The sequence below is a fragment of the Macrotis lagotis genome, chromosome 2 (assembly GCF_037893015.1).
Source record: "Macrotis lagotis isolate mMagLag1 chromosome 2, bilby.v1.9.chrom.fasta, whole genome shotgun sequence".
In the NCBI taxonomy this organism is placed as follows: domain Eukaryota; kingdom Metazoa; phylum Chordata; class Mammalia; order Peramelemorphia; family Peramelidae; genus Macrotis; species Macrotis lagotis.
The window spans coordinates 99,384,039-99,401,852 of NC_133659.1; the positions used below are offsets into that span (position 1 = coordinate 99,384,039).

General features: G+C 41.6%; 1 protein-coding gene across 1 annotated transcript in view; it reads left to right on the forward strand.

The window, feature by feature from the left end:
- Positions 1-3,344: 3,344 nt before the first annotated feature.
- CAMSAP2 (calmodulin regulated spectrin associated protein family member 2) overlaps positions 3,345-17,814 on the forward strand; it is a 159,548-nt gene continuing 145,078 nt past the window's right edge. Inside the window, exon 1 of the mRNA XM_074220896.1 lies at positions 3,345-3,578. Within this exon, the coding sequence (XP_074076997.1) occupies positions 3,434-3,578 (145 nt within the window). The 5' untranslated portion in view covers positions 3,345-3,433. The remainder of the gene's footprint in view (positions 3,579-17,814) is intronic.

Here is a 17,814-nt window from a genome sequence, read left to right on the forward strand (position 1 = left end):
AACTCTTGAAATACAGTTAGAATTTAAGTACAGTGATTTGCTGATACACTGTAGAACAAAAAAAAGGAAGGACATTCTTCTGTGTTAGACAGGCATCAGAAACACATTGAGCAGGATTTCTTTGAAAAAAGAACTATGTATCTCTTAAAGGTCATAATGGAGAACTTTTTTTTTGAGAATTCATTAAAAAATTTTAAGTTTTTGAGAAGCAGTCTGAAAATTCTGGAACAAAGAATATCCTTTTAAGATGTTTGGCTAGCTGAAAATAGATCCTACTTTGTACCCAAGGTGTGTCTTTGTTAATCTTCCCACTCTGACCCCAAGTTGTCTGACCGACTACTTTTAAGAAAAAGCTTCCCACTACCATGGCAAGTTTTTTGTGTCCCTACAACACAGTCCAAACTAATTGGGGTCAGAGGTAATACTATTACCATGGGATGCTCCACCGTTGTACACAAAAGCAGTATCAAAACAATCTTTTTCTCTGTCCTTTGTCCCCTTCTCCAAATGTTAAATCAGTTTTCTCCAAACTGGCTTACAGGTCTTTCAGGGCCTGCTAAGGTTTTATTTTTTAAATGGTTTTTATCATTGTTCTTTAGCCTTTCCAGACTAAGTTTCTTTTATTCTCTCTTGCTTTAGACTTCTGCTTGACAAGAATCTGAGGTAATAAGGTTTTAGATGCATAGAAGGTAGAGGAAAACTTAAGAGAGTATGGTAAAGGTGGTGTGATAAAATTTGAGAAAAACAACTCCTCTTTCCCTTAAAATGCTTATCTTTGGACCACTCCTTATCTTCTGCTCTTCTGGAAGGTGTCAGAGCTTTAAGAAGAAAAGAAGCAGTGGGGGGGGGGGACGACGACAAAGATTGAGACAGAAGATTGTGGGCCTAGGAACTGAGCCAATAATTGAAGGCAACTTAGTTTCTTTGAACTTCAGTTTACAAATTTTCAGTAGCCTTTTTCAATCTCTTCTTCATGATGAGGTTCAGAACAGCAAAAGTTCTAAGTGAATAAAAATACAAGGTAGCCCAGACTGCTTAATGAGCGAGCCTTTAGAACAGAAATGCTTAAACCCCTTACTTTACCCTCTCTCCCTTTCCCATTCTCTGTCTCTCTCCCATTCTCTCTCTCCCTCCTCTCTCTGTCTCTCTCTCCCATTGTCTCTCTCTCTCTCTCTCTCTTTCCCTTTCCCATTCTCTCTGTCTCTCTCCCATTGTCTCTCTCTGTCTGTCTCTCCCTCCTCTCTGTCTCTCTCCCATTGTCTCTCTCTCTCTCCCTTTCCCATTCTCTCTCTCTCTCTCTCTCTCTGTCTCTCTCCCATTGTCTCTCTCTCTCTCTCTCTCCCCCCCTTTCCCATTCTCTCTGTCTCTCTCCCATTGTCTCTCTCTCTCTCTCTTTCCCTTTCCCATTCTCTCTGTTTCTCTCCCATTGTCTCTCTCTGTCTGTCTCTCCCTCCTCTGTCTCTCTCCCATTGTCTCTCTCTGTCTGTCTCTCCCTCCTCTCTGTCTCTCTCCCATTGTCTCTCTCTCTCTCTTTCCCATTCTCTCTCTCTCTTTCTCCTCTCTGTCTCTCTCCCATTGTCTCTCTCTCTCTCTCTCTCCCCCCCTTTCCCATTCTCTCTGTCTCTCTCCCATTGTCTCTCTCTCTCTCTTTCCCATTCTCCCTTTCCCATTCTCTCTTTCTCTTTCTCCTCTGTCTCTCCCTCCTCTGTCTCTCTCTCTCTCTCTCCCTTTCCCATTCTCTCTCTTTCTCTCTCTCTCCTCTCTGTCTCTCCCTCCTCTGTCTCTCTGTCTGTCTCTCTCTCTCTCTCCCCCTTAGCTCCCTCCCCTGCCCCATCTCCTCTATCAGACGGGGCGCCGGCAGCCCAGGCACCGAATTCCTTCCTTCGGCCCGGGCCCAGCTCAGAGGCCCGCGCCACGCTCGGAGGCTGCCCAGGCAGGGGCTGCAGCCTCCCGTCCCGAAAGTCCCCGGGCCCGGGCTTGGCAGCGGGGGAGGGAGGGTCGGCCGGTCCCTCCCGGCGGACAAGCCCCGGGGGGGGGGGGGGGGGGGGGGGGGGGACAGAGCACCCCCCCCCCCCGGGGTTCCCCCTCCCCCCCAGGCCAGCGTCGGGCATGCTCAGTCGTCCCGGGCAAGGCTTGGCCCCGGATCACAATGGGAGGGGAGGGAAGCGAGGGCGGGGCGCCGGGGGTGGGACGGCTGGAGGGGGAGGGGGCGCAGCTGGGTGGGCCGGCGGCTGGGAGGGAGGGAGGGGGGGGCGTCGGGAGGCCGGGAAGCCGGGGCGCATGCGCACGCCCCGCAGCCGCTAGCTCCTCCACCTAGTGCGGCAGCAGGAAAACCGCAGCGGCGGCGCCGGCGACGGCGGAGGAAGGAGACCCCGGGCCCGGGCAGGAGCAGGCGCGGGGAGCCGCCGCCGCCGAGGCCGAGGCCGAGAAGAGCCTGGGCGAGCGGCCCGGGCCCTCGAGGGCGCTCGGCGCCGCCCGCCACAGCGTGCCCCCGCCGCTGACGAGGACGAGCGCCAGCCCGGCCGGCCGCCGGGGCCGGGGCCGCCGCGGGGGCGGGGAGGAGGACGGGCCCGGCCGCTCGGCCCGCGAGCCCCCGGCCCCGGCGCCGCGCCGCCTCGCGCGCCTGGCCTCCCCGCCGTCGCGGGGCGCGTCCCCCGGCTTGGGCCGGGCCGAGCCGCGCCGGGTGGGCGACCACCCGCGGGCCCCCGCGCACCTCCACCCGCCCTCCGTCCTGCTCCTGCTCGTCCTCCTGCCCCTGCTGTTCCTCCCCGCGCCCATCGCCCCCGTGCCCGCCGGGCCCCTCCGCCCCCTCCGGGAGCGCGCCGGCGCGCGCGCCGCCCCGGGGCCGCCCGAGGCCCGGCCCGGCTCGGAGGGCAGCGGCGGCTTCTTGCCCACCATGTGATCGCTAACATCTGCCTTCGCTCCCTCCCCCGCCCCTGCGGGGGCAGCCGATTCCGGGGCCCCCCGCCCCCCTCAGTCCCGGGGGCCGCGGAGGGCGGACAAAGAGGGCAGCAGACCCCCCTCCCCCGCACGGACCCGCGCCTGGACCCCGCACGGACCCGCGCCTGGACTCCGCGCCTGGACCCCGCGCGGCCCGCGCCGCAGCTCGCGGCGCCTCTCCTATGCAGGGGCGGCGGCGGCGGCGGCGGCGCTGGAGGAGGCCGGCCCCGGGCTCGGCCCGCTGAGCCGCCGCCCGGACCTCGGCCCCGGCCCCGGGCTCGGCCCGCTGAGCCGCCGCCCGGACCTCGGCCCCGGCCCCGGGCTCGGCCCGCTGAGCCGCCGCCCGGACCTCGGCCCCGGCCCGCACGCCTCCTCGGCCCCCTCTCGCGCTCTCTCTCCGCCCCGCCCCGCCCCCCCGGGGCCGGGAGCCCAGGAGCATGTGAAGGGGAGAAGCGGGGGAGAAGCGGGAGCCCCCCGGGAGCCGTCGGGCAAGATGGGGGATGCGGCCGCCGCAGACCCGCGGGAGATGAGGAGGACCTTCATTGTCCCAGCCATCAAGCCCTTCGATCATTACGACTTCCCCAGGGCCAAGATCGCCTGCAATCTGGCCTGGCTGGTGGCCAAAGCCTTCGGAACAGGTAGGTGGCACCTGGCGGCGGCCCGCCCGCCTCCCTTGAGGCTGCGCCTTCCTCCCGGGTTTTGTGTCTGCCTCTTCTCCTGCCCCCGTGCCCGGCCGCCTTTCCCAGCGGGCTGAGTAATCCATATGGGGAGACTTGGGGATGGGGGTGCGGGACATGAAATAAAACTGCGGCCGGTCCGCTAGGCAGGAGGCCCTCGACCGAGGCAGAGGATACAAAGAAAGGCCAAGAGGCCGGGCCCGCCTCCCCGGGGTTCGGTGGGGGTGTCCCCCCCTTTAAAAACAAAACCTCGACTAGATCGACTTTGTTTTCTTCCTGGGTGTTTGTTTGTTTTTTTTTTGCTTTGAATCGTATTTTCCCCCTCCCTCATAATTCTGATGACACCACCAAGACCCATAGCTTCTTCCGTAAAAGAGGCGGTGGGGGTGGCGCACGAGTACAACATTGATTTTGACGTTTGTGGAGTAGCAGCCTATTCAGGCAAGGTAAGCTGGAAGGTTAGTCCCCCAAGAGGTAGATATTTTATTGTTATGTATTGTCGGGTTCGCCTCTCAGTTCCCTTCTATAACGTCTGTGCAGGGAAGCTTATTTTGGTGGTTTTGCAGAATTAGATCCATATCATCTAAAATTTGGGACTTTGAAGAATGACCTCTTAGTTCTCTGGCTGCAGTACAAACTCTTCCCCCACTCCTCAGATGTATTTAGTTGATCTATAAGCATTTAGAAAAACGTGAATTTAGGTGCGTTTATTAGATGGTAGGAAAACATAGTAGTGAGTTGAAGTGCTGGACTTGTCACTATCTTGTTTCAGACCCTGGTTCTGAAATGTATTATTTATGCGAACCAGGACGAGTTATAGGAGGAGCGTAGATTTACAGAGGAAAGGTTCTTGGAAGTCATTCATTTAACCTCTTCATTTGACATTGAAGAGAGGTGAAGTACCTGCCCTAGGTGGAGCCAGAATTTGACAGTGTACTGAGCTTCCTCATCTGTAAAATGGGAATAAATAAAATTGTTTTGAGGCTCAAGTGAGATAGTGTGTGTAGCACTTTAAATGCTGTGCATTTAACAGAGCAGCTGTTATTAAACGTATCTCTCCAAAATATGTGGGCAAGATCCTTCAGTGAAGAATTCTGCAACTGTTGCAGTTTGGAGTGCATGTTACAGATTGTTTTAAAGAGCTCTTTTACCTTTCATATAGATGGTTACAAGTAGAAAAGGTGATAGGTTTATGTAGAATCAGAAGGAACTGGGTTAATTCTTGGCTTTGGCATCTAACTTTGATCTTCAGCTTCCTCCTCTAAAGAAGGGGTATCTGGTACTTGAACAACTAGTTTTATGAGCTTGTTCTTGGAAAGCACTTAGTAAAACTTTAAATGCTATTTTAAAGTAACTTGCTGTTCAGCTTTTTAGAGTTCATGACTATTTTCGCAGTTTGTGAATTTTTAATCTAATCCTTCATGAAATAGTTACTTAATATTTAAAAGAGTGCTAATCTATATGTGTTCATATTTTACGGTTTGCCAACAATTAAGGTTTTGAGGGAGGGAATTGCATACATTTTACTTCTTAAAGTTATTAGCTAAGAATTTTTAATCCCTACATATTTAGTTTAATTGCCAAGGATATGAATATTCATAGAAGAAATATTTCTATTTTTTGAAATTGATTGATTCACATTTTGATTTTGGTTTTGATAGCACTGATTTTATTTTTTATATATGATAAATAGAAAAATAATATCTATGAAACATAATTTTGCTAAAATCGGTTTAAAATCAATTTTATACTTTAAAGTGCCTTTTGAAGTTAGTACTTTGTTCCTTCAGTTGCGCTGTTATAAAGAAGCAAAGCAAGATAATTTATAGTGGTTATTTTGGACCCCAAAATAATATATATTCCTTCAAAGTTAAATTTACTTTTACATGATAGCTTTCTAAGTAATGAATAAGCAAGTAAAAACCTTAGTACACTGTCGAAATCGGATTTTAAAAATAAGAGCATTCATTATAAGTAGTCATATTTTTATTCTGATTTATGCAACAATATAATGATTTTTCTTTTTTTAAAAAAAATCGGTTTTTATTGGTAGTTTTTGTTGTTATGTCCACTACTAGTTGGAAAGAAAAACAAGCAAAAACGTCCAAACACCTTGTCTGGCAGGTTATGTATGAAATGACAATTTATGTATGAAATGAAAATTCTGTTAAGTATACCCAAAAATAAGGGGGGGGGGGATATGTGCTAACCCTTATACATTACAGTCTAATTTGAATCTATACTTAATTAAGATTAGATTTGTAAGGAAACCTCAGATGCCATCTAGTCCAATCTCATTCTACAGATGAGGAGACTGAGGCCTAGAGTTGTCTGATTCCCTCCCACAGATGTCTTCAGGTTCCAAGCATCAGATGCAGGACTCCACTCCAGAACCAGAACTCATTTCACTCTTTTGCTACTTGTTAAATGGAGCTATTTTCAGATGGGCCACTCAGTACCCTTCAGGATAGGGGTAAAGCATCAGTTGTTTTTTTAAAAATATTTTTACTTTCAAAAGGCTTTAAAATTATTTTCTTTTTTCATTTGTCCTGCAGACTTAAAAGTATGAGGCTGGCCTTGGCATCTACCTCTGACAATATGCCTATGTGATAAGGGGCAGAGTTCCTTTGTTTCATCTATAAAATGGGTGCAGAAATTTTTAACTACTCATCCTATATGGGGTTGTTTTTGACAAAGTATTTTATAAACTTTAAAGCTACATAACTATGAAGAGTTATTTTGCTGAGAACATTCCCTGAGTTTGAGGAGCAACTGTTTTGCAGAACAGAAATTGGATAGAGAATGCTTTTCTTTTTGGGGGGGGGGGCTGGGGTTGGATACTATGAAGTTTTAGGAAGAACCCTGGGTCTAGAGTTAAATGAGCTGGGTTTAAGTCCTGGCACTGATGCTTAATAGTTTTGTGGCCAGGAATTTCAACTTGCTGGATCTGTTTCCTATTTGTAAGAAAGGAAAACTAATATTCAGACCTCATGCCCCACAACATTATTGTGAAGCTTATTTGAACTGCTTCCTAAAACTCTTTTCCTATTTAGAACATAATTTGAAGTTGAAATTTAAAATTTTGCCTTGAATTTGAAAGGCCAACTTCTAGTAAGTAGAAAATGGCCTAGGTCTGAGAAGCACCAATGAACCACTAGAACTCAATGTGACTGTTTAGGTAAAAGTGATTATTTTTAACATGTGTTAAAAAAAAAACCTGATATAGGCAGAACTTTTCCAATGTATTTTTTTTTAGGATTTTGCAAGGCAAATGGGGTTAAGTGGCTTGCCCAAGGCCACACAACTATGTAATTATTAAGTGTCTGAGACCCAATTTAAACCCAGGTACTCCTGACTCGAGGGCCAGTGCTTTATCCACTGCGCCACCTAGCCACCCCATCCAATGTAGTTTTGATAGTTGGAGAGAGAAGGTATAAACTGTAACTAAATAATGTTTGTCCTTCATTTTCAAAGTCACAAGCCTCACTTACTCCTCCAAAGCTATATGGGTCCAGTGACTGGATATCAATCAGGATGACTGGAGATGGCCCTGGATGCCAGGCAATCAGGGTTAAGTGACTTGCTCAAGGTCACACAGCTAGTAATGGTCAAATGTCTGTCTTTCCTGACTCCATGACCAGTGCTCCACCCACTGTGCCACTTAGTCGCCCACATTGTATATGCCCATTCAAATCTTTTTAGTTAGTTATTTTGGTCTTGATCTCAAAATTCATGCTGGAGATTAACTGCCCTAATCTTTTATGGAGATTTTGTAGACTAGTATTGGGGACCTTCCCCTCTAATAGTGGTAAAGATAGTTGACTTAAGACACAGTAAGACCTGAGTTCAGTTTCAGTTTTTGACACATCCTGGCTCTGTAATCTTGAAAAAGTCATTTAAATCTCTCAGTGCAAGATTAGAAACTGTAGAAAAAGGGATAAGGGAAATAATCCTCCTTGAAGTTCTGCACACTGATGAAGTTACAGACATCGGCAGAAAAATTGTATATTTTGTTTTTGCCTCATCTTTCATTATTTTAATATTGTATATTCTCTTTTCCTTCCTTTTTAAGTTAGAAGCTCATGGGACAGGGAAACAATAAATTTTTATTTCTAGATATTTTGACATGTTCTTCCTTTTAAACTGGAAAGGTTTTTGAGGAAAAAGAAAAAGACCTCAGAATTGGAAGCAACATTTCATTTTGTAGATGAGGGTAACAGAAATCTAGAGTTTAAAGTGACATATCTAAGGTTTCAAAGGAAGCATAAGGCAATTCCTCAGATTCCGCATTCAGCACACTTTCCATTGTACCACTTTGCCTTCAGTGTTTTATAAGGACCTCACAATAAATATTGGTGGGTTTAGTATTTACATATTTAAATACATGTAGAATAAATAGAAAATAATTTAGTTAAATATTATGTAGTTAAGGAGTATTATTATTATTTTTCTTCTTTCTTGAAGTTCATGACATCAGGGAGGTGATACCATGACCATATGTGAGTGGGTGCTGTGCTAAGTCACCAGCCTCATTTTCTTCATCTGAATCATCTGGGTCCAAGTGATTAGATGTGGATCAGAGTGCCAGGAAATGACCCTCTGTTAAGGAGGGAGAGCATCTTGGATGGATCAAGAAAGATTTTAGGTAGAAGGCATTGCTTGAGCTGCATTTTAAAGTAAGGGATTCTAGAGGTGAAGAAAGAGTGGAGAACATGTAGTGCAAAGGCATGGAATTTGTGAGAAGGAGTACATGTGATAATGCTGAGAAGGCCAGTTTGGATGGACTGTAGACTATGGGAAGAGAAGTAATGGTTTGGGCCAGGTGTTGTGTGTGTTTTCTCCTAGATGGTATAGGGAGCCAAAGGTTAGTTGAGTGGAAGAATGACATGGTCCTATCTGGGCTTAAGGCAACTGTGTGGAGGATTGAATAAAGTGGTGAAAGACCAGGTAGGAGGCCATTGTAGTAGTCTAGGCAAGAGGTGATGATGGCCTGAGAAAGGTGGCAATTTTTTGAGTAGAGAGAGAAGGGATTGGGTGTCAAAGAGGTGGAGACAGACAACTTGATCTGACAACTGATTAGATTTGTGGGTTGAAGGAAGAATGAAGAACTGAGGATAAAAATCCTGAAAGACAACAAATATTATGATTCCTTTGGCAGAAATAGAGAAATTTGGAAGATGGTTGGTTTTGAAGGGAAAGTTGAGTTCTATTTTAGACATATTCAGGTTGAAACTGGTTTGCACAAAGTCCAATAGGCGATTTGATAATGTAGACTAAAACTCAGAGGAGATGCTGTAACTTCACATATAGAACTGTGAGTCATCAGCATAGAGATAATAGGAGCTGATGAGGGGGCTGAGAAGAGAAAAGCAAGGGACCTGGAACAGAGTTTTGGGAGAAGCACCTACAGTCAGAGGTTTGGGTTTAAAGAGATTAAGGTCAGACAGATTGCAGAAGAAGTAGGAGAGTGAAAACCTATAGGAGAAGGGAGAAGGGGTGGTTAACAGTGTCAAATGGCTGCAGAGGCATCAAGAAAGATCAGGACTGAGAAAAAGGCCACCAGATGTAACTACAGATTACATTTTAGTTGAGTGATGAGGTGTGAAGCAAGTGAAAGAAGTGAAGACTCTGTCTTTAGAGGGGTTCATTGTCCATTAATACTTTCAAAGGCATTTTTTCAAATTCTGTTACTATTTCTTTGATAAAATCAATTTGACCTTGACACATAATTTATAGGTCCTTTTTTTAAAATAAAGGATAGTGATATAATTTAAATGTTTGATAGCCTAGCCTTTTCCAGTTTTGACACAATATAAAATGAATAGTTTGTCTTCATAAAAGTTTGTTCTCTTAGGTTTACCAGCTAGAACTTTTCTCTTCCTCCCTCTCTCTCTCTCTCCCCATATTTAATTAATTGACAGATCTTATCTCTTTCATCTCTCCTTTTCATTCACACCCATTCTTCTCTCTAGTCACAATGCTATTACTATTCTAGGCCATCATCTTCTCTTGCATGGATTATTAAGTGGCTCCCTGTTAGATCTCTGTTTGCCACTCTTTCATTCTGCTGTCTGATCCATTTTTTACAGGGTTGCCAGAGTGGTCATAGGATCATAGATCTAGACTAGGAAAGAACTTCACAAACCTTGTTGAACTTTCTGGTTCAACACTCCATTTTTCAGATGAGGAAAGAGAATACTGGTGGTTGTTTAGTGTTATATAGGTGGTAATGAGCAGATGTGGGATTTGAACAGCAATTATCTTATTCACCAGTATTCATTCCAACAAGCCAGACTGCCTCCTAAATAGTTAGAGAACAGTCTTGGTCATGATATTTCCCTGACCCACCTTTGTTTGGTATTTAAAACCCTCATTCTGGATTCAACCTGGCTCTACCTTATTTTTGTAAGTTGATTAGAATGCTTTATACTGCACTGTTTCAGGCCTACTTGATATTTTCTGTACATGAAATATTTTTTATCTCTATGTTTTTGGAAAGCTATATCTTGGAAATAAGACCCCTTCCTGGAATGATTTTTTCTCTTCACTTCCATATTTTGGGTCCTCTCTGATCTCTTACAGGATTTCCCTACTTGCTGGTTCCCCTTCCCTAAATACATTGTTTACTTTGTATTTACTTATCTGTGTCCATGAGGTTTTACCCTGGTAGACTGTAAAGTCTTTTGGAAAGACTTTTATTTTTATCTTTATATCCCCATTGCCTAGCATGGTGCTGGAAACATAGTAAATAATACCTAATAAGTTTTTTTTTGAACTGAATTAAAGCACTACATGGCTAAACATCAGAAAAGGAATATCTAAAAATCCATTTTAGAAATATAATTTAAGTCATCTTTAATACTTCAAAATATTTGAATTACTATATGGGTATTCATTTCATTAGTGTGTTAGGTTAAGTTACATGCACAAAGTCATACAAGTAGTTATGTAGTAGAAGGCAGAATTAAAACCAAGTCCTCTTGCGTCCAAATCCCTTGCTCTTTTTAGTTTGTATGAGATTGTTTCATCCTCATCAAAGCTTTAAAAAATCCACTGAATCACTGCACAGAATAAGGTCAGTAGGTTTTCCTTGGGTATTGGTTGATCTTTAAGAACAAAGAGATGAATTCCATGCCACGAAGATTACTTAAATAATATTTCAGAGGATGATAACTAATAAGAAAATAGCATAGAAATACTATCAAGTTATGAATATGAAATTGTTTTAATTCTTAAACATTTTGTCTAGAAGTAAATTCTGTTACTTGCAGGCCTAAGAACAAAAAATCCTGTTTTACCCTAATCCTTGAATTCTATATTTAGAGGTTAGAGAGAGAAAAATTTGAAGCATAAAATGAAAAATAAGTTAGACAACAGTGATTAGGAAATTTGAAATGTAAATTACATGAACATTATGAAAAAAATAGGTACTTGACCATTTGATTATTCTTGAGATTAGTTATTAGAAGATTTTTAAATGCTATTTTAAAAATTAATACCCCTCCCATTATATGTAAAAACAAAATTTTTTTTGTTTTTGCAAGGCAATGGGGTTAAATGACTTGCCCAAGGTCACACAGCTAGGTAATTATTATTCGTCTAAGGCTAGATTTGAATTCAGGTCCTCTTGACTCCAGGACCATTGTTCCATTTACTGTGCCACCTAACTGCTCCAACAATTTTTAATATTCATTTAAAAAGTTTTTGAGTTTCAAATTCTTTCCCTCCCTTTCTCTCCTCTCCCTCCCTGAGTTAGTAGATAATCTCATATAGTTTAGATATGTGCAGTTATGTAAAACATATTTTTAAATTAGTTACTTTTTGAAAGAAAACTCAAAACAAAAGAAAGCGAAATCTAGTATGATTTGATTTATATTTGGACTCCCATCAGTTCATTCTCTGGAGGCAGATTGCATTTTTCATTATTAATCATTAGGGATTGTCTTGGATCATTGTATTGCTGAGAAGAGCTAAGTCAATTCATCATACAATATTGCTGTTACTGTATAGTGTTTTCCTGGTTCTCCTTACTTTACTCTGTATCAGTTCATGTTAAGTTTTTCAGTTTTTTCTGAAATCAAATCCTGCTAGTCATTTGTTATAGAATGCCATGGCACAGTGGTTAGACCATTGGCCTTGGAATCAGGAGGACAGGAGTTTGAAACAAGTCTCTGACACACACTAGCTGTGTGGACAAGTTACTTAACCCTGATTGCCCTGCATCCAGGGCCATCTGCAGTTGTCCTAAGTCATATCTGGCTACTGGACTCAGATGGCTCTGGAGGAGAAAGTGAATCTGGTGACTTAGCATAGCACCTCTTCATTAATATCCAGTTCATGTGCTTGTTCTGATGTTGTCTTTGAAAATAAAGGACAAACATTTTCTTTTCAAAGATTATTTAAAGCACTTGTTTGCCTAGTAGAATCAGGATTTCTCTCTTTATCTACTATAATATTTTTTGAATGCCTGTAAAACATTGCAAGATAAAAGTATTATGGGAAATTCAAGAATATTATAACAGGATCCCATCTGCCTAAAATTTGTGGTTTGTTAATGAAAAATTTGTTGCTGAGCAGTATAAATGTGCCTTTTGAGTTGGGGTCAAGTCTCCCAAATCTTTGATCAACTATTAAAAAGGAAGTGTTAGTAGAGATGGGCCTTCAGGGAAACCGAATAGAGATATGGAAGGCATCACTGGGTGGTAGAGAGTATTCCAGGTAGAGGTAATGATATGATTGAAAATAAGGCAAAAAAAAAAATACAAGATGCATTAATACAATAATAGAGCATTGGATTAGATACCCATTTATTTTTTTGTTGTTGTTTGAATTTCACAATCCCCCCATCATGCTTCCCTGTCCCCACCCCCCACAGAAGGCAGTCTGATAGTCTTTACATTGTTTCCATGCCATATATTGATCAAAATTGAATATGTTGAGAGAGAAATCATATCCTTAAGGAAAAAAATAAAATGATCTAGCAAAATTACCTAACAAGATAAAAGAAAAATTAGAGGGGATGGTCTTTGGTCTTTATTTAAATTCCACAATTCTTTCTTTGGATACAGATATATCTATTTGTGTAAATAGGTGCATGATCTTTCTATATCTCTTCACAGATATATGAGAATAACGAGAATTAAGGCTGAAAAGAGTTTTTGTGGTGGCTTGATTTTTGAAGGGCATTTCAATTTTAAGGAGTTTTGAATCTATTTTCTGCTAAAAAACTTTTATTTGCTCTCTACCATTAAAGAAGTGATTTTGCTGTAATTTATTATGATTTTATTACAATCGAATTTGTAGTACTTGTGGCTTAAAAAAATGAAGTATTCCTTTCAGATTTAATTCCTATCAATCAATTAGCTTTTATTAAGTACCTGCCAAAGGTTAAGATACTTGATTAATTTCAGGGAATGCAACCATAAAAATGAAACTAGTATTCCAGAAGGTAATATGTATACATGAGAGAATAAAGTATGTACAGTGAGATTTAGTGGAAGAGAATCTGGTAATTGGGAGGATATTGGAAAGGTCTTCTGTAGGCTGTGGTGTTTGATGAGTAAAAAGTTGAATCCAGGAAGGGGGAACAGCCAGTTGAAAAACATAGAACAGATAACATATTATGTAAGGAATAGCAAGAAAGTCACTGACTAGAGTCTAGAATGAAAGCATAGCAATGTATAATAATTTTTTTGAGGGTTCTACTATTCTTCTACTCACCGAGGTTTTCAGCTCCTCTTGCTCACCCTGCATATCTAGTTAGTTGTCATGTACTGTCTTTTGCACTTTCACAATTCCCTTCTCTTTATTCATACAGCCACCAATCCAGTTCAGGTCTTTGATACTTTATGACCTTGAAATTGCTCTTCTTGCCTCAAGTCTTTTCCTGACTTCAGTCCATCCTCCATATAACTGCCACAGTGATTTTCCTTATATACATGTCTTTACACATCACTTTCTTCCTTAATAAACTTCAATGACTTCATATAACTTAATAGCATCAGACATAAATACCTTTCCCTGATATTTAAATTCCTCAAAATTTAGCTCTGTCTTACATTTCCAGTCTAATTATAAATTATACCTCTTCATATATCCTGAGTCCCAACCAGTGAAATCATCTTGCTGTTCCTGTTTCTTTGACTTTGTGTTGGCTATTCACCATGTCAGAAATGTTCTCTTTCTTCACCTCTGCCTCCTGGAAACTATAGAATTCTGAGATCTAACACCAATTGCCTATTGGTCATTTAAAACTGGGTGTTCCATAGGTACCTCAAGTTCAAACAAAACTTAACCTTCCCACTCAAAATCTATCACTCCTCCAAACTTCCTTATTTCATCAGCCTTCCAGTCATCAGGACTCAACTTAACTGGCACTTAAAGCTTAACCCCCCCCAATCTTTTAGTGCTTTCCATCTTAAACAATTTTTTATTAATTTTTGAATATTCATATATATATACACTTTCTTAGATATATGCATATGTAGCTAGATTGCATGACTCTTGAGGGCAGAGACTGTGTTTCACTTATGTCCTTGTATGCTTGGTACATGGCATAGTGTCTGATACATATACATATACATATACATATACATATACATATACATATACATATACATATACATATACATATATCAAGTATTTTATCAATATTTACTGATTATTGATTGAGGCAAGTTAGAATTTAGATTGTAAAAGGCTTTAATGCTAAACAGAGTACTTGTTATTATTTGATACTGATGTTTGTCCTTCATTCTCAAAGAAGAGCTCGACATAAGGGAGTTGATGCCATGATAAGCACACAAACTGATTTGAGTGGGGGGTGGGGGGCTTGTGCTAAGACAACAGCTTCACTTTCTGCTCCAGAGCCATCAGGGTCCAGTGGCCAGATATGAAATAGGATGACTAGAGATGACCCTGGATGCAAGGTAATTAGGGTCAAGTGACTTGCCCAAGGTCACACAGCTGGTAAGTTTGTCTGAGGCTGCATTTGAACTTTTGTCCTCCTGAGGCCATCTATCCACCTAGCTGCCCTCCTCCATGCTCTTGAACTTAGATGGTGGGACCCGCCCTCTGGCGGGAGCTGGGAGGGTGTGAGAGAGCCCAGTGGGTTTGGCAAGACTGGGGATAGTTGGGGGCAGAACCAACAGCAGAAGATGGTTTTCAGAGGGCCTGTTTGCTGCTTCTTTGTCTCCACTTGCTGCTTCTTGCTTTCTGGCAATCGTCATCTCCTCATATTTAATGCTAGAGGTAATAGGAAGCTGTTGGAATTTGGGAAAGAGGTGTTATAGTCAGACCTATTTTTAGGAAAATCATTTTGCTATATGTTTAGGAGAATTGGAGATGGAAGAGTTAAGATAAGGAAACATTAGGTTACTGCAATTGTCTAGGTAACTGAATTAGGGTTAGAGTTGGATTGAACATGAGATCTATATGAGAGATGCTGTGAAGATAAAACCAACAAGATTTGTCAACTGCTTAGACTATGTGGGGTAAAGATAATTGAGGAATTAATAAGTAACTTGAGTTTGTGAACCTTTGTAACCGGAAGTTTGGTGATGCCATCAATTGAAATAGGGAAATTTGGAGGAGGGGCAGGTTGGGTGGAAAGGTTACAGTTTAATTTGAGAGACATCTAGTTTTAAATGTCCAAAAAGCATTTAGTGTTGGGAGCCTATATCTCAGCATATATAGCTATATCTATATAACTATTAGTCTGGGAGTCATCTTTTTTTTTTTTTTAAGGTTTTTGCAAGGCAGATGGGGTTAAGTGGCTTGGCCAAGGCCACACAGCTAGGTAATTACTAAGTGTCTGAGACCAGATTTGAACCCAGGTACTCCTGACTCCAAGGCCGGTGCTTTATCCACTATGCCACCTAGCCACCCCTGGGAGTCATCTTTGATGAGATAATTTAACTCGTAAGAGCTGAAATTGCCAAGAGAGGGTATAAAGGGAGAAAAGAGAGAACTTGGATAGAGCCTTAGAAATACACTCAACAGATAGAATATAGAATAATGGATGAAGATACAGTGAAAAATACTGAAGAATAGCCAGACAAATGGGGGAGAGAGAGGTCTTTTAGGGTCCTAAAAATCTAGAGATTAGAAGGGACATGGGAGTGGGGAGAAGGCAGAGAAAGAGGGGGAAACACCAGTGTCAGAGTTCTGTAAATAACAGTTAAGTGGTGGCAAAGGAAACTTGAATCTGAAAATTCTTTTTTAAAAAATTAATTAGGGGCAGTTAGGTGGCAGAGTGGATAAAGCACTGGCCTTGGAGTCAGGAGTACCTGGGTTCAAATCCGGTCTCAGACACTTAATAATTACCTAGCTGTGTGGCCTTGGGCAAGCCACTGAACCCCATTTGCCTTGCAAAAACCTAAAAAAAAAATAATTAGGGGGACAGCTAGGTGGCAGGCAGGAGTACCTGAGTTCAAATATTACCTCAGACACTTAATAATTACCTGTGTGGTCTTGGGCAAGCCACTTAATCCTATTTGCCTTGCAAAAACAACAAAATTATATGAAAAGATAGTTAAAATCATTTTTTGTAAGGTTTTGAGTTGTACATTTTTCAACTTAAACTCATTGCCTTGCAAAAACAACAAAATTATATGAGAAGATACTTAAAATCATTTTTTGTAAGGTTTTGAGTTGTACATTTTTTCAAATCATCTATTTATTTATTTATTTATTTGCTCATTTACTCACTCACTCACCTATTTATTTATTTATTCATTCATTCATTCATTTATTTATTTGTTTGTTTATTTTTAGGTTTTTCAAGGCAATGGGGTTAAGTGGCTTGCCCAAGGCCTCACAGCTAGGTAATTATTAAGTGTCTGAGGTCGGATTTGAACCCAGGTACTCCTGACTCCAAGGCCGGTGCTCTATTCACTGAGCCACCTAGCCGCCCCGAGTTGTACATTTTTTGACCTTTCTCCTTTCCTTCCCATTTCCCCCAAGGAAGAGTAGTCCAATATAGGTTATACATGGACAACTGTGTTTAACATATTTCTATATTAATCCTGTTGTAAGAATCAAGAATCAAAAGAGAAAGGGGGGGGAAGCATTGGAGGGGAAAAAATCATAAAACATAAAACAAATTTGAAAAATTGAAAATAGTAAGCTATGCTCTGCATTCAGACTCCATAGTTCCTTCTCTGGATGTATATGATATTTTCCATCACAATTGCCTTTGATTATTGTACAACTGAGATGAACAAGTCCTTCATAGCTGATCATCATCACACAATATTGTGTTAATGTGTACAATATTCCTCTGGTTCTGCTACCTTCACTCAGCATCAGTTTATGGAAGTCTTTCCAGGCTTTTCTTTTTTTTTTTAGATTTTTCAAGGAAGTGGGGTTAAGTGGCTTGCCCAAGGCCACATGGCTAGGTAATTATTAAGTTTCTGAGGCCAGATTTGAATTCAGGTACTCCTGACTCCAAGGCTGGTGCTCTATTCACTGTACCACCTAGCCACCCAGCCTTTACCTTTACCCAATTGATTGGGTAAATCCTTTCAGTCTCAATTTCCAATTCTTTGTCACCTCAAAAAGAGCTACTATAAATGTTTTTGTACATGAGTCTTTTCTCTTTTTTTATTATCTCTTTGGGATACTGACCTAATAGTGGTGTTACTGGATGAAAGGGTATGTAGTTTCAAAACTCTTTGGGCATAGTTCCAAATTGTTCTTCAGAATAGTTTGATCCATTCACAGCTCCACAAATGTCCAGTTTTCCCACATCCCCTCCAACACTGATTATTTTCCTTTTTTGTTATATTGGTCTATCTGATAGGTGTGAGGTGATACCTCAGAGTTGTTTTAATTTGCATTTATCTAATCAGTAGTTTAGATTTTTTCTTATTACTATAGATAGGTTTAATTTCTTCATCTGAGGACTACCTATTCATATCCTTTGACCATTTATCAATTGGAGAATGACTTATATTCTGTATAAATTTGACTCAGTTCTCTATATATTTTAGAAAGAGTCCTTTATCAGAAACACTAGTTGTAAAATTTGTTTCCCAACTTACTACATTGCATTTAATCTTGGTTGCATTGGTTTTATTTGTGCAAAACTCTTCTTAATTTAATGTAATCAGATTTACCCATTTTACATTTTATAATATTCTCTGTTTTTTTTAAATCATAAACTCCCCTTTCCATAGATTTTATAGATAAACTATTC